This window comes from Sciurus carolinensis, chromosome 8 (genome assembly GCF_902686445.1).
Source record: "Sciurus carolinensis chromosome 8, mSciCar1.2, whole genome shotgun sequence".
NCBI lineage: Eukaryota > Metazoa > Chordata > Mammalia > Rodentia > Sciuridae > Sciurus > Sciurus carolinensis.
Window position 1 is genome coordinate 1783580 of NC_062220.1, and position 16570 is coordinate 1800149.

Here is a 16570-nt window from a genome sequence, read left to right on the forward strand (position 1 = left end):
TCCTCCTTCCTCCCATCCCTTATCCCTCATAGGACAGTCATTTATTGTCATTATTTATTTGTTCATTGTTAATTCATCCTAATTATTTATTTGTTGTCCCCTCCCAGGTTTAGGCTTCCTGGGGGAAGAGATGGTATGTACACCCACTGATTAGTTTAGTGGTAGGCCACTGGGGACCATAAGTACTTATTGAAAGACTGGGAATTATTGGATTGCTTTACATAAATATAACATAAACTATAACAAATCCCAGGCGTGATAGGGGTTGTGTGATTTGGGAATATCACATCAGGCAGCTGAAAGGGCACACAGTTTCTACTCTTGCACTTTGTCCACCAACCCCTCGTGGCTGATTATTTGCTGGGAATAAGTAGTTTGAGTTTGAATGATAGAAAGCATTGGTACCAGCATTGGGCTGCTTCCATGTTTTCCCCAGCACTGTTTTCTCCTTTCATAGAAGGATGGTTATGTAGCAAAGGCAGAATTGGAAGCATTAGGTTTTATCAGTTTTGAAGATAGTGCAGGTAATATTCCATATAATTGGTAATTGATGAGTGAGGTTCTGTTGTATGGCTTGGTAGTGAGTGGCTTATATGTTGAAAACACCACTTCTCTAGGGTTCTGTCCATTGGGTGATTTTTTTTTTTTTTTTTTTTGGTTCTCAACTTATATTTTTAAAAAATTATGATTATTAACATTTTGTATAAGTTAACAGGATCAGTATATTTCTATACATGCACATATTGTGAATCAGTCGTGTCCAAATTAGATTTAAATATATTGATTTTATTTTTATATTTCTTTCCACATTTTTATTGGTGCATTATAGTTGTACATAAGGTGGTATTTGTTGTTACATATTTGTATATGCACACAATATAACAATATAATTTGGTCAATATTACCTCCAATACCAAGTCAGATGATTTTGATAGCATCAGTGTTCAGTATTCATGGATTGTTTTTAGTATGTATGGATGACGTAAGTGGAGGGTTCTGCATGTTACTGATGTATTTATAGACTTATTGATCTAGATATTATGTAGGTAAATATAGATGGGAGGACAAATGTTGGACTAGATGATCATTCCTTCTAGATCTAGAATAACAACTTTGGCATAAAGACATATTTGCTATATTTAGCTTTTCTTCCTAAATATTTTTAGTCATAGATAGACATAATAACCTTTATTTTATTTTTTCATGTGGTGCTGAGGATTGAACTCAGTGCCTCACATATGCAAGGCAAATGCTCTACCACTGAGCTAAAGCCCCAGCACTCTATTTAGTTTTTTGACTCTTTAAAATTTATTCATCTGTTTGCCACTGAGAAAACTTGTTTTTTAGTTTAATCCATTAAACTTTAACAATATCCAATTTATTTGAATGTAGATTTTGTGAGAATAAAGTTTTGGTTGTTTAGTTATACACTAAATTATAAAAAATAAATACAAAGTCTGTAAAACATGCTTAATTTATAAATAAAATAGTTTGAACATTTTATTTTGGGGCCTTAGTTATTTGAGTGAATATATTATCTGAAATAATAGACTAAGCAACCTAAATAGTCTATAAACATGAATTTTGTAATGTTATATAATTGAATAGTTTTGTCTTTAAATTTAGATCCTTGAAGACCTGGATGAGCAAATTTATATTATTACCCTAGAAGAAGAATCACTCCAGAGACGACTAAATGGTACATGTATATTACATATTTAGACCGGTATAAAAACTGTTTAAACAACAGATAAAGGTAAAAAAAAATACAAACCTCTTAGAGGCTTAAGAGAAACATAGGGACTTCTGGGTGAAAGAGCTCTTCAAAGAGTTTGATGGCGATGTGCTGTGATGAGCATAACTGGCCTCTCTGAGACAGTGGCCACTGGGGGCCCCAGCCCTCCACCAGCTGCTCTTCACGTGATTTGCAGGTGCTGAGGTGCTTCAGGTCTGCATGCAGCATTAGTGACTGTAATGTCCCTACTTCATTTCCATCCTGCTGAGATCTTTAAGGTAAAGAGTAGCAAGTTTCTTGGACACAAAGGTGCCAAACGTGACTCTCAAAGTTTTACTTATGAACTCTGTTGTTTTGAGGAATACTGTTAGCTATCAGCTGGTAACCAAGTAAGCACATTCAAGTTTCTAAAGTTTAATTTTAAATTGATGATTGCTTTTGGTCTCCAGTGAAGAAAAGTGTAATGATAGTTTGACAGAGAAATGACAGTTTAGGTAAATTTCTTTTAATTTTACCTGAGTGATTTTTCACCCTGTACTCTCTTCTCATATAGTATTTTTTTTTTAAAAGTTGGAAGAACTAACCTTCCCCCACCAAGATCCAATTATTAATAGCTAATTATGTTTCAGAATCATAATTTAAGAGTAGTTACTGGATAAAAAGATGTTTTAAAAATGAAGTATTGAGAAATAAGAAATATATCTACTTTCTTCAATTGCAAACAGGAAAATCAACCTAAGTGTTGATAATATTTACAACTTTGTTTTTAGATCAAAAAATTTCATTTGTATTTATTCTGAGAATTGTCCACAGCATTATTTATTTTGATACAGATAAACTGTGTCAAAGACTAGAACTTCATGTATCTTTTATTTTCCTAACTATATTAAAGTTATTTTAAAATTTAAACTAACATAATTTCAGAATTACAAACTTTAGTCAACAGTGTCAGTTTTATATAATTTTATTAAAGCCATGAATACTGAAATAAATTTGTCTTCTTTAGATGATCATGCTATTATGTAGTAAACAAGCCTGAGTCCTAAGGAGTAGATATTAGACTTCTTCTGCAGTGTACAGTCATGTTGGTATGTGTTATTTCTGTCTTATAAATCAGAAAGGGTAAGACATAGTACTCTATGAATTAAAGAATTTGAATTAAATCTTATAAAAACTAAAACAAAAAATGTAGCCTGTTCTCACTTTCCCATTGCATAGTAGGGAAGGGCCCCTTCAGAGTCTCTCAGAGGCTCTTCAGCTCAAAAGTGGTTCACTATATCTAAAGAAACTGAAAGGGAATAACTTGCTAGAGAGCTAACCATAATATAAAATGAAGCCACATCAAAATAAGTGAAATATCCCAGTAGCATGGAGAAGGCAGAGGGGATGGTCTGGGGGCACAGAGGATGGCAGAGGACAGGACAGTGAGTGCTTTAGTCAGCCAGGCACCATTTGTGACTGTTCGGGTTAGTAGGTTATCTTTAAAATATTTTTGCAAAGCTCTTTAATGATATGCTGAGAAGGTTATGCTATTGCTTTTTACTGCTGGTTAGCCATTGTGGACTATTTCAGGTAGGAAATAATGGACTAAATGGTTACTGATTACTATACATAAGTGGTTCTGTGGCAAAATTGACATTTTGACTAACAGGGATAAAGAATTGCAAGATTCTGTAGAGTATAATGATCAATAAATGCAGAGCAAAAAAGCAAGAACAATTTTTTATGATTTGCTATTTTTAAAGAAAGTATAACGATAGGTTGGTAGGATAAACCATCATCATGTATTTCATTTAACCTAGTATCATATCAGATATATTTTGTTGTAAGTTACTTTATATTTTTAATTCTAAAATAGAAGTCTCTATTTTCTACTCTTGCTATTGAAAATAATTGCAGACTCATGAGAGTAAAAAGACTTAAAAACACAAAGAGTACAATGCTGATTTATCACAGAACTCATGGTGATGTTTTGCCAATGACATTGAGAGGGATGGGATGTGGGATGCACATCACAGGAATCTTTGGGACATCTGTGTGATTCCTCCAGTTGGGTTTTACAGTTACTTGAAAAAACATGACACTTAAACAATATCAAGTGTTTTATTGCAGGAATAAACTTTTTTTCTTGAAGGTAGTTTGACTTGTATGGCAGTTATTATGTTACTGGAGTTGAATTTTCGGGCCCTATTTAAAAAAAATCAGGATAGCTGTAGGATGAAATGCTTAACTATGACTTCTACAGTACTCTTAATTGAACATGGATGGTGCTGTAGGTGTAAAGTTATTGGGAGCCTTTGTTCCTGTTAATCTTGTCATTCCATAAAGTATGTCAATAAAGCAAAGTCTTGCGCTGTTGCAGTGTTCATCAGTATCCTAAAGAAGCCATCCTGTTACCATTCTCTACGGCCTCCCTCCTTTCTGTTTACTGCACATCTTGTGTCAGATGTAGTGCAGATGAATTAAGACTCCAAGTCTCAAGATCATAGACCAGTTGACTAAAGAAGAGGGAAGAAAAGGGATAAGAACATATAAAGACTTAATCTAGTACATCAACACTTAAGAAAAAGAAATAGGGCTGAGTAGTTCTGTGTGTTCCTGAGCAGGAGGATAACACAAAACTCCACTCCTTTGCCCAAGACAGCCCCTGCCATGTGTCCCCATTGGCATGGAGAGAGTAGAGAGATGTCTATAGAACTTCTGTGATCCTGAAAAGCCTCCCACCCTTCCTGTCCCTCAGCATAGTCTCCCCTCCTTTCTGCCTTGAGACTCAGGACTGATGGGCATGTTTTTTCTCTTTGCCCCTCTGTGACAGGTAGTCACACAAAGAGCCCAGAACATATAAGCTTCTTGCCTTTAGGACTGTTGCCTCTTGTGTCTTTATACATCTCATTTCTGGCCTGATTCTCCACTCTCCCCTGGCTCCTGAAACTTTCTGTTTGTGCCATTTGACACTGAATGTTAACCCATTAACAAAGTCCTGGATCCTCAACCTTCTTCCTCGAAGAAATATGGTTCTCTCCAGCACTATCACATCTCCTTGACTGTCTTGCTAGTTGCTCTCTTTTTCCAAATCCCTCCCTTTACTCCTGGGGTTCCGTATGTGCCCTTTTGTCTTCCTTGCTGTTTTCCAACACTTGGAATCTCATGTTTTTAGACTGTGACCTGTTTCTGTCATCCCCTCTCCTCCCAGGCCATTTCTGCTCCTCTTTGGACACTTAGCTTTGTACTCCTGAGCATTCTTGGATGCTCAGGCACAGGCTGATTGTGTCTGTGGTGATTTTGGTGTTCCTGCTTCTGACATTTTCAGTTTCTGGGAAACTCCTTGTCCTCTCTCTTGTGAAACTTTGTCTGCCTATTACAGGGCTTGGTCCTGGCCTTCAGCAATAACTCATGTTCTATGTATCTCACATTCAGGAATCGTGCTCACACCTGCTATTCCAGCTCATGTCCTTGGTTACTCTATTTCCTATAGTTTTTCAGTGTGGAAAACCAACATGCCACTTATCCTAATAGCTTTTCCTTACCCTTCCCCACCATTTCCTTCAGATGGAAAATGCCAGGATGGAGCATATCATTTTACAATAGACGTGAAGGTGGGGAAAGTGAAATTTGGCGAGAGGGTAGAAAACAGAATCTCTTTGAGAATATTTAGGAAGGCCCACAGTGGGACTGCAACAGATACACCAAGGTTGAGGGGGCAGAAGAGCCATATGCACTGGAACAGAAATAAGGTGGTTTCCCTCTTGTAGCCATGACACATGAGCAATCAAGAACCATTTCTACTCCACGACCCCTGAGTAGGAGCTCAACAGCAAGTCCCATTACAGTAATTGTAGTAGAAAATCTTCTGTAATTCCTTCCCAGTGTTAAGAGGATACATATATCATTAACATGTTTAAATGTTTAGGTAATGCAACAGCATTAATTGAAATAATTAGCTTTCGTGTGTGTATAGCCTATGGGTGTACTGGGTAACTTTAGAAGTACCATAATGAATAGAAATTATTTTTTGTTGTTTAAGTTCAAAACCTCCACAATCCTTTTAATGTAATTTATTTAAAAATATTGTAGCCTTTGAACTTAATAATTCAGTTCAATTTTGTTAGATACTATTTTCATCATCATGATAAGAAGTTAGTATATCATTTTTGTAGCAATTACTTTCCTGCTTGATTCTAATCTTTTTAAAAAGTCTTTTCCATTGAAGCTTGTATTCTTTATTCTTAAGAGCATGGTATAGGTGGTTGTTTCACTTTTGCTGAGTTCCAGGTTTCAGTACCTTTGCATTCTGAGACATATAGTGTCGAAACAGCGAGCCGTGTGCTGTACCACTTTTCCTGAAATTTGATGACCCCTCGGATGCTTTCGGTGTTGTCAGTCCTCAGGTCTTCCTGCTTATAACTAAGTTGAGTTTTCAGGGGGGCAGATGAAGGTGCCAAGGCTTAGAATGGGGTCTGTGGCTGCTTTAAGCATTTCCTGCCATCACAGCAGCACAGTGTACAGTTTGGTCATTGTTTTTCTGATGTCTTTCTTGTGACACACTTTATACGAAAGTTTTCTCAGATTTTATCCTACGTTCTCTGCATTACTTTCATCTTGGCTTTCTCTAGGAGTTTTTCTAGGTTCTGGCAGTGGTCATTCTAAGAAGTACATAAATATAAATGAATATATCTCACTGAAGGGAGACTATCTTGACTTTCTCAGACTTTGGACCATTGTGAGAAAGTCCGGACTTAGTCAGACAGCCTGGAAGTGATGAGATATCTGCAGAAATCATTTCTGTACAGGGGCTGAAACAGTGATAGATGCTTACTGTATAACTTACTCAGCCTCTCGGGCCCTTTAATCACTTTCATGACAATAAAATGTGGACCAAATTGTTGCAAGAGAAAATAAGGTGACTGTAAGAGATATAAACCATTCTTAATATGAGTAGAGGAGCAATGTTTGGAATAACAATTTAGAGTAATGAGTTAAATATCATATTCTATGAAATTGAGAGAAAGAAGTCATACTATAAAAATGATCCAAACTTACGTAACAGAAGATGGATTTATTATGCGCAACCACAGTCTACATGGAGGTGCTGTTTCTAATGGTAGCATATGTGAATCTACCATTAAGAATGGTCTTAACATCTTATCTAGTTTAAGATCTGTCAAACTTATATCTAAAGTAGAAAAAAACCTGCTATTTTAATTGCATATAGCATTAAATATTACTCCTAAAGCTGATTGCTTAATATTTTCCATCTTGCTTGCAATCATTAGTAATGAAAGTATATTTGCATTTTCACAATTGTGTTGGGTATCAGAAATCTCACATTACGGGGTCCATAGTCAGCCATGACTTTTTTGGGTATGTCAAAAGTAAACAGAAACTACTATTTTAACAAATATTAGCATTCCAAATGAAATGGACATAGAAGTTTGGTGTGGGCTCTCTGTCTCCTCTGTGGATGGCAGTAATGTTAGTCCATTCAGAATTGACATGCGATATTTGGATGGGAGGTTTCGGTTTTTGCATGCTTTCAGGGGTTGGCTTAGTCAGTGTTGGACCTGTGGTACACAGGAAGGCATTAGGGAGACAGAGGCTATTTGCTCTATGAATTGTTAGGAACCTTGGACTTGAATGGCAAAATTGTTTGCTTCAGTGATTGGAAATAATTAACACTAGTTGAGCGACCTCTCATTCTTGAGGATAGAGATCATTTTGGTCAAATTTAAAGTCATAAATAATCAAATTTTTAAAAGAGTTACTTGGATAAGATATTCTAAGCAAACTATTTTTGGTTATGTTAAAAAGTCAAATGTAAGAAGAATCCGTTTGTATCGGAGATCTCTACTTCCAAATAATATTCATTATGAGACTAAGTTTAGGACACTGAATTATTTAAGATACTCAATTGTTTAGGGAGATAATTTTATTGCATCAAGTTACTCTCAAATTGTTTACATGTTCACTTGGGAATATAAATTTGTCTTAAAAATACACTGGATATTTTAAATGAAATAGCATCTGCTCTTTATATGATGTCTTATATATTGAGTCTGTCTTATGTGTTAAGAAAAGGCATAAGGAAGTTTAGTTGAAGAAATGCTGGGCTTTAGGAAATTCTCTTATCTTGGAAGCAAGATATTTTTAATACCACACTAGTTTTTCAACTTAAGAATAAAGCTGGGAAAAGTCGCCTTTAGCTATTAGTTTTCCTGAATCCAAAGAGACGGGTGGGGCAGGATCAAAAATACTTACTTGATCAAAGTTATTGGCTCTGAAGGTATTCTTACCTATGTAAGAAAGATGAAAGGTGTTGTTTTTATTGCATGCTAGTAACAGTGTAATTTTGAACTAATTGGTGTTGAACTGCCAATCACCTGGGGGGAATGCAAATAGATACTCTTACAATTTCCTTTGAGGTAGTGAAATCTTATGTCGGGGCTGGAAGAAAAACAGAATAATACCGTTAAATTGACCTTAAATGAGCTGCTTTGTGGTTTTCTTGGAGAATCCCTTTCTATTTTTCATGACTTGTCTAAACAGGTTTTGTCTACCAATTTGGCTTATTGACTAGACAGTGCTGACATTGGGAATTTTAGGTTCATTTTGAAATAAAGTAATGGTAATACAGTTTTTCAGGATATTTTTATTTTTTGGTACAACTAAAATTCATATAATCATCTAGTGCGTATTTGCACTGTATCATTATTTCTCACAATAGTCATCATTTCCTTCTGGTCATTTTTAATGAAGTATTTTGAAGTACTAAAATACCAAAAGCTTGCTTTTTAAACTTAGGTATTAATATGTCACCATGTAACAAAGGGTAGTAAGGTACTTTGAATACTGTGCTATTCTAGATGAATCTTGTCATTTAATAAAAGCATAGCTTATTTGTGAATGATAGGAATGTGTTCTTGATTTTCATAGGCAAGCCAGTCACTATTTACTAATCACCTATTGTGTGGCTAGAGGTGAACTGCCTGAAGTAAAAGCACAGAAGTTCAGAAATGTCACTTATTGTTTTCCTCTGAAAAATCATACACTGACTGGCCAGACGTTTGTTTTGAGCTTTGTAGATGAACCCACAAAGTAGACAGTTATGTCTTTTTATTTAGTTTCAGATTGGCAGTAGAAATACTGTCTATTCTGATGAACAATCGTCAGGTTATTCTTTCTGGCCTTGTACTGGTTACTGGAATAATACTTCTTTACGAGTATAAGAAATGGCGTGTAGTTTGGAACTGTATTTCTGATTAATGGAGTACAGAGGCTAGCTGAGTGTTAGTTATAATACTGTATGATTCATGAAGAATCAGGGAAAAAGTAAAATGCAGTCATCACTGTTTATGCAGGCAGTGTTGGGAATTGAACTCAGAGCCTTGCACCTTCTAAGTAAGTGCTCTACCATGAGCCACACCCCTGTCCCTAAATAGTAAATCTAAAAGATCTAACTTTATCCTGAGGTTCCTGAATTTCAAAAATATTGACCTGGGGCCTTAAGCTTTCACATAGAAAACTTACTCACAAAGTAAAACGAGGTCAACATCAGACTTGACATTTGCAGCCTGCTAAGGATCAGTGAATAGCAGTTGGGGCAGGTAGTAAAGACTACTTTTAAGAGCTCATGTATCCCAAAGATACCTTTCATCTCTTAGGGCAAAAAAGCAGTACTTATTCATTTCACATCTGTATAAGTGAGTAATTTGTGCCAGGCAATTTTCTAATTTCCATACTGAAGCAACAATTTAGTAATCGTCCTAAGCTAATTTTTTCGTGTGGGGGTACTAGGGATTGAACCCAGGGGTACTCCACCACACATCCCCAGACCTTTTGTGTTTTTATTTTGAGATGTGGTCTCGCTCATTTTGGGGGGCTGGCCTCAAACTTGTGATCCTCCTGCCTCAGCCTCCTAAGTTGCTGAGATCACAGGCCTATGCCACTACCCCTGGCTATTAAGCTAAATATTTTTAAAACAACCTCAGGAAGATCAAAGATTTGGGGGGTGGGTTGGAAGCAGTGAGCAATGATGAGATGAAACAGTCATGAGCTTTTAATCCTAGCACAGTTGAGTTCCTAGAAGGTGTCCCTATGGAGTTAGGAGCATGTTACCTGGATATGTAGTAAGAATGAGAATGGGAAAGTGAACTTGAAGTGCCTAATTATTATGGGGAAAAAGAATAAACACAAATTCCACTAGCTGGGGAAAGAGGAAAAAAGAGCAAAATAGAAATTACCGAGTTAAATGAAAGGAGAAAGATCCCCAGTCTTCCAGCCAGAATGTGGGTGGCACAGTTTAGTCCCTGGAGGTCACTGTTGAGCTGCTGGAAAACTCACTTGGAAACTTGCTCTGTATCCAAGCTGCTAATTACATGAAATTATTTCCGTATTTTTAAGCTACTTTGAATTTTCTCTTCTAGTGGTGAGGCTCCTAATAGATAAACCTAGTTTCACACAGATGGGAATGCTGAGTCTCAGAGATGCATAAACTTAAAGGGATGAAAAATTGAGAAGAGAAAACTACAATTAAATTTTGAACATAAGTTGGAATATATTGGAAATAGGCAGTTTAGCAGAGTCAAGGAAGCTGAATCCTAAGCCAGGCATGTCTGATTTATATGCTAGAATCCCCCGAAGTCCCAAAGAGTGGCACCATCAGGTGGAGTAGCATGAGCTAAGTGAGGGGGGTTGCTTGAAAATCTGGTTATGAAGGGGTTTGGTTCCCACATCCTTTTCCTCTGTGCGAGATACCAGACCCCTCTCTCTCTCCCCAGCAGAGGAGGGTGGGTCTCTGACCGGGTACAGTTAGAGTAGGAGAGCCTATAAATGAAGTACATAGCCTCCCCTGTCCTCACTTAGACAGCTGGACTTCAGTCCTGGAAGGAAGGAAGGAGGGTCTTAGCTGGAGACTCTGTCTAGCCAAAGAGGAAAACTCTACAGATCAAGCAATAAGCTGCCCACTAGATGATTCTACAGAAAGTGTCACCATTGTCAGTCCCACCCACCCAGTCTTGAGCTTCAAATCAGCATTTCTGTTGCTTTGCTCTTAAAAAGGAGCAGACAACTGGGGTTCACCAGACTGTCTGAGGAAAGCTTCCCTGTGGCACAAACAAACAAAAGCACTTGGGGACAGAATATGCACAGGAGAAGAGCAGCTCCCCATGAACCCTCATTGGTATCCCCAGGGACAGAAGGTGCATTCGTGAGAATGGCGTCTGGTGAGCAGGAAGGGGTTCTTTAGAGTTAGAAGCAATAGCATACCTAGAATATTGAAAGACAAAGAGGAACTCTTGCAGGAAATTGGTCAAAATGACAAAAATACTATTTCAGGAGATCTGATATATGGATAAACAGGAATTCCAGATAGGGACAAGAGAGGAAATAGGGTGGAAAAAGTACAAAATCAAGAAAATTGCTCAGATTTGAGGAACATGAATTTGGAGATGCAGAGGGAGGGCTCATCTTGTGCCCAACATGAAAATGAACTCCCAGCGAGAGCACTGAGGACAGTGGGACCCACAAGCAAGCACTCGTGAGACAGGAAAAGGGGCAGGAGTAAGAGCAGCAGCAGACTTCTCAAAGCAGCGCTAAAGCTGGAAGGCAGAAGAGCAGGGACTGCAGAACTCTGAAAGCTAAGTGTTAGCCTGGTGCACCTCAGCTCTGTATTGAACCAGCGGCGAGGGAAAGGTACTCCCACTATGCAGGCTCATGTGATTTTCCTGGGGTGCTGCCCTGATGCTTCCAGCTGCCTGGTTTCCTCTACTTGCTTCACTGGAAAGTTTCTTGCTGGTCTGTGTATCTCATGAGTTCCCTTTCTGTTTTAACTAGGGAGTCAATTTCAGGTGCAATAACCAATGATATGGGTTAAATCTCAAATAAGTTTCAGTGGGATAAGAGAAAAAGATTAAAATGAAAGGGGTGAGAGAGTGTGTGTGTGTGTGTGTGTGTGTGTGTGTGTGTGTGTGTGTATTTTTATATGTGAATATGCAAGCAAGACAAGTAAAAAGAGTAGTCTGAGGCTATAAAATAGCATTTTAGTTGTACAGCATTGCAGATGTGGCATCATTATGAAGTGATGAAAGGTGTGATTCATAATGAAGATGCAGCAGCAAAGAGAAACCTCAGCACCCAGTGCAGGTTCCTGAGGAAAAGCTTCTGCGAAACTGAGGAAATCTGATCAAAGCACAGGTGTGCTGGGGGTTTTAATTTATTTGTTGAAGAGTTTCAAAGATAAATCAGCAAGAATAGGGAGATATTATGTGCAAACCATTAGAGAAACAAGCGGAGGACATGAGTAGGGGACACCCATGTGAAAATGTGGCCAATCACATCCAGGGAAGTGTGTGTCACAGTAGCAGTGGGAAGGTACTTTTCACCCATCACTTCCAGTGCTAGGGAAGGTACCTGAAAATAGGTGCTTTCAAAAGTTATTGATGGAAATATAAATTATTATAGTAATGTGAATTATTACAGTAAATGACACTATTTTGACAATGTAACCTTTTAGTATTTTTTAAAATTAACTGCTCACACTCTTTGACTCAGCAATATGAATTTGGAGAATTTGTCTTACAAAAATAATAGAATCAAAACATATTGGGTATGCATATGACAATTTTTATTACAAAATTGTAGTGGCAAAAAAATTGAAGAAAAACTGAGTATTCACAAATGGAATACTTTTGAGTAAAACTGTAGTATATCCATATTATGGAGTGTTATTCAACTGTTTTGGAGTTGGCCTATCTGTCAACTTGGATGCTGCATTGGAAAGGACAGCAAATGGTCAAGTATAGCGTCTGATTTGGTTCTGTTCATATAAAATACACAAAAATATATGATGAAAGCTAAGCACAAAAGTGAAGAAAGGTAAGGAAGCTTCAGCTGTGCTGGTAATGTTGTCACTAGGGAGGTGGAGGGAGAGGAGGAGACCTTGGTTCTTTCCCACTTGGTACAGTAAGCAAGAGATGTTCTTATGATTAAGAAAAGAGGATAATAGACCAATTAAGAATTTTACCAACTTAAGACATTTTCTAGGGAACATTTTTAATCAAGAAGAAACTGGATGTTTTAAATCATAACGATGTGAATGTACTTTTTAAAAATCAGCAACATTTGTTTTCATTCCCAATTATCAGAATTTGCAATAATGTTCTATATTGTTAGGAGTTCTATTGTTATACTTCTAAATATTTTTGCTTTTGGTAGGTCTGTCTTCATCGGTGGAATACAACATAATGGAGTTGGAACAAGAACTTGAAAATGTAAAGACTCTTAAGACAAAGCTAGGTACTGTACTTTTTCTTACGTATTGATCTTTAAAGACCTTTTTTATGTATTGTCTTTAAAGACCTTTCTTTGCTATAGTCTGAAATACTAGAAAATTTGTGGAATCTGGTGTATGTTAGAAACTTCCTGTGCAAAGTCACTAGTAAAGACTGTCTTCTCATTTGGGGATAGGACAATTATGTATTTACTCACTTTTTTTGGTATATATACCAGTGACTTTTCAAAGATGCTAATACTCAAAGATGTTGCTCTCCTGTCTTCTCATATCATTTATGATAGTGATAATAATTTGTCATATTAACTTTTAGTATATCTTTTTTTCTGTATCTGCTGTTGGGATACCTCTCTACTGTTGATTTTGGGCAATCTGCTAATGATGAGCCTTGCAGTGTCCTGGCTTCTTAGGATTTATTGTCTCTCAGATCTGGGAATTCATACTTTTCATCTAAGTTGGAGAATTTTTGACTGTTAACTTCTGCAAATGTATTTTTCTGTATCCCTTCCCCTTTTCCAGGGGCTCCAGTTTTATGTACATTAGACCATAGCTGGAGGATGCTTCTGTACTTTTTGTCTTTTCTTTCTGTTTCATTTTGAATGTTCTTCAGCTGACTCCCTTTTCACTAACCCTTTCTTCTGCACATCTGACCTGCCTCTCACCCTGTGTGTGTTTCTATTCCCAGTTACCAGGATTTATAGTTTGCATCAGACATTGCAGTTCTCATCTCTGTAAGTTCTCTTTGGGCCTGGTATCTTCCACACATCTAGTTAACATTTTCAATCTCTGTCTTCCACCTTTTTGAAAATAAGGAACATAATTATGATACCACTTTCATGTGTTTTTGTTTGATAAATCTAACAATTGTGTTGATTCTTGATATGTTTTGATTGATTTTCCTCCTCTTTATTGGTAGTATTTTGTGCTTTTTTGCGTATTTGGCAGTTTTTTTTCTGGAAAATAGAAATTGTGAATTTTACTTTTTCAGGTGCTGATATTTTTGTTATTTGCAGAAGTGAGGAGTTTTGTTCACTTGGCAGCATGTAGTGTTGGTGTGTCTGGTGAGAGGCCTTGCGAGGCCTGTGAGGGCTCTGCCATGTTCAGTGCTGATTGTTCCCTGCCTCGGAGGCAGCCACTCTTCCTGCCCGTCCTGACTGCCCAGTGCTGTTCCCGCCTCCTCACACTGATCTGATCATTCCTGAACACCTGAGGTTGACCCTTTGTAGGTCCTGGGAGTTCTCCTCTCAGGGACTTTGCTCTGCATGCTTCAGCAGACTTAGTTCTCTCAGACTCCCAGCTCAGGTCTTCTACTCAGGAGTGAGCAGATGTCTGCTTGGCTTCCTCTTCCCGAGCCATGTCTGGGAACTCACAGGAAGCTGGGTCGAACAGACTCATACTGTCTGTCCCCTCTTCAGGGGTCACTGTCCTGCCCCAGTCAGACGTTCACCTTCTTGAGAACTGTCATTTCATATATGGGTACTTTCTGGTTCTTAATTCTTTCAGGCTGGATGGCAAATCTGTGTCCTGTCATTATTCTATCCTCAGAAATGAAAGTCCAGAATTAAATTTTCAAAAGTCAGATTATGTCCATTTTAATTTCTATAAATACTCTATTGTCTCATGTTACCTTAATCATTTTACTGTTGATGGATTTTGAATGTTTCCAGTATTTTGCTCTCATGAATAATGTTGTTTAAGCATTTTTGTGCATGTCTTTTACTGTATGTTTTTTCAGGACACATACTAGAAGTGGAATTATATAGTATATAAGCATATCCTAGGTATTTGCATTATTTTGCGTTCCTACGAGGCATGATTCCCTATTGTCCCACATCCTTGCTGACTCTCGACAATGTTGAACTTCTAAACGTTTACCCATGTAATGGATTGACATGGTGTTCCACTGGTGTTTTAACTCATGTGTTCTATTTCGTGCTTTCAGTGTCCTTCTAGCTTCTGCTTGGAAATACTCTTTGGAATTTCATTCAGCGCAGGTGTCCTGCAGTGATTCTTTTAGTTCTGTTTTTTGGCAACATGCTCACTGTCTTCTCATTCGTAGGGCACTTTTTTTTAGCAGAATTGAGAATTCTTATTTGTTACTTTTGTACATTGTGGAGATGTCATTCCACTGTCTTCTGGCTTTGTAGATTTAAAGTCATAAAGTTGGTTTTTGAAGGGCTTTAAATATTTCCATTTTATCTTTGTTTAGCTGTTTATACTGATGTGCTTAGATTTTTTTCCTTTGTTTTATGTGAATGCATTTTTTGGTTTCTTGATTATGGTTCTTGAGATCTTTACAGATCTCAAGATTTTTATAACTGTGGCTTGATGTCCTTCACCCACTTGGGAAAATTGTTGGTCATCAACTCGTCAAACATTTTTTCTGCCTCATTCTCTCAGTTGCACACATGCCAGACCCTTTCACTCTTATTCTTGTCCATATGTCTCTCCTTTTTCCATGCTTCAGCTGTGATACTTTCTGCTAGTCTTGTTTTCCATTTCACTGTCTTTTCAGTTATGCCATAAGTATTCCAAACTATCTGTTGAATTCTTAACTTTTGTTACAGTATTTTTCCAGTTCTAGAATTCATATTTGATTATTTTTATAGGTTCAAATTTACTTGTGAAATTTTCTATTTTGTCACTTATTTTATTGAACCTATCAATCATTTAAGGCCTTTCTAAGAGGCTTAATAAGTCCATAAGATCAACTGAGGTTCTGCCTTCCTCTTTATCCTGCCTTCTGGACATGTTTGATTCAAAGCTAGACATTGCTAACAGAATTGTAGAAATTAGATGGTGTTCTCTTCTTTCTGAGCAGTTTCACTTTGGCTTCTGGTGGGCAGTATAGTGGGACATAACAACTTAGTCCTTCTGGGCTCTTGGTCTTTAAGGGCTGGTCTGTTCCCTGCTTGGCCTTGATCCTGGGTTATGGCTTTACATTGGTCCTCCTCACTGAAAGCCTGGCTGTTTTGGCCAGGCTTGTGCTTTGCTGGGCTTCCCAACCTCTCAGCTGCATCCTCTGTTCTCCTCTCAGTCTTTTGGCCATTGAGGCTTTCTGGGAGAATGGGTCTGCTTGTCAGGCTCATTTCTTTGACCTTTTTTTTTCTCTCTGTGTTGGTGGCATCTCAAATTCTGGCTGCCCTGTTAGCCCCAAACTCCAGTGTTTGTCTCCCTGACTCTCTTGAGTTTGCTGAGTGCTTTGCTTTGATATTGTTGTCTTTTGCCTACTGATTTCTGCTTGATTGCTGAGTCTCATGGGTATTGAAAACACCTTCAGGGGAAGGTGGTGCACATGGGGGGCTCAACTGTACTCACTTCAGAGAATATTGCCTCCTAACCTGTCTGGGTAGCCTTCTGGTATCTTAATGCAGTTGCTTTAATGTGGAATTTTCCTGTCCAAGTGTTGTTTGGCTGAAGGACTAGTGTAATTTGAGGTGTCCACTGTAGCTAGCAGTGTGTGTCCGCTTCCAGTGTTCAGAAAGCTGGGAGTTTCCCTTGTGCATGAGGCTAGAGGACAGTTTATGTATGTTATTGTACTCATTCAAGTG

At 37.7% G+C, this 16570-nt stretch overlaps 1 protein-coding gene across 8 annotated transcripts in view; it reads left to right on the forward strand.

Moving 5' to 3' along the window:
- The window catches only part of Lmbr1 (limb development membrane protein 1), a 169433-nt gene that overhangs the window by 112715 nt on the left and 40148 nt on the right, over positions 1-16570 (forward strand). For all 8 annotated transcript variants that reach the window (XR_007109804.1, XR_007109803.1, XM_047561137.1 and 5 more), the window contains 2 exons: positions 1627-1699; positions 12944-13024. Coding sequence is in view for 6 of the 8 variants with exons in the window: in XM_047561137.1 (XP_047417093.1) it covers positions 1627-1699; positions 12944-13024 (154 nt within the window). In the remaining 2 variants the exon portion in view is untranslated. The remainder of the gene's footprint in view (positions 1-1626; positions 1700-12943; positions 13025-16570) is intronic.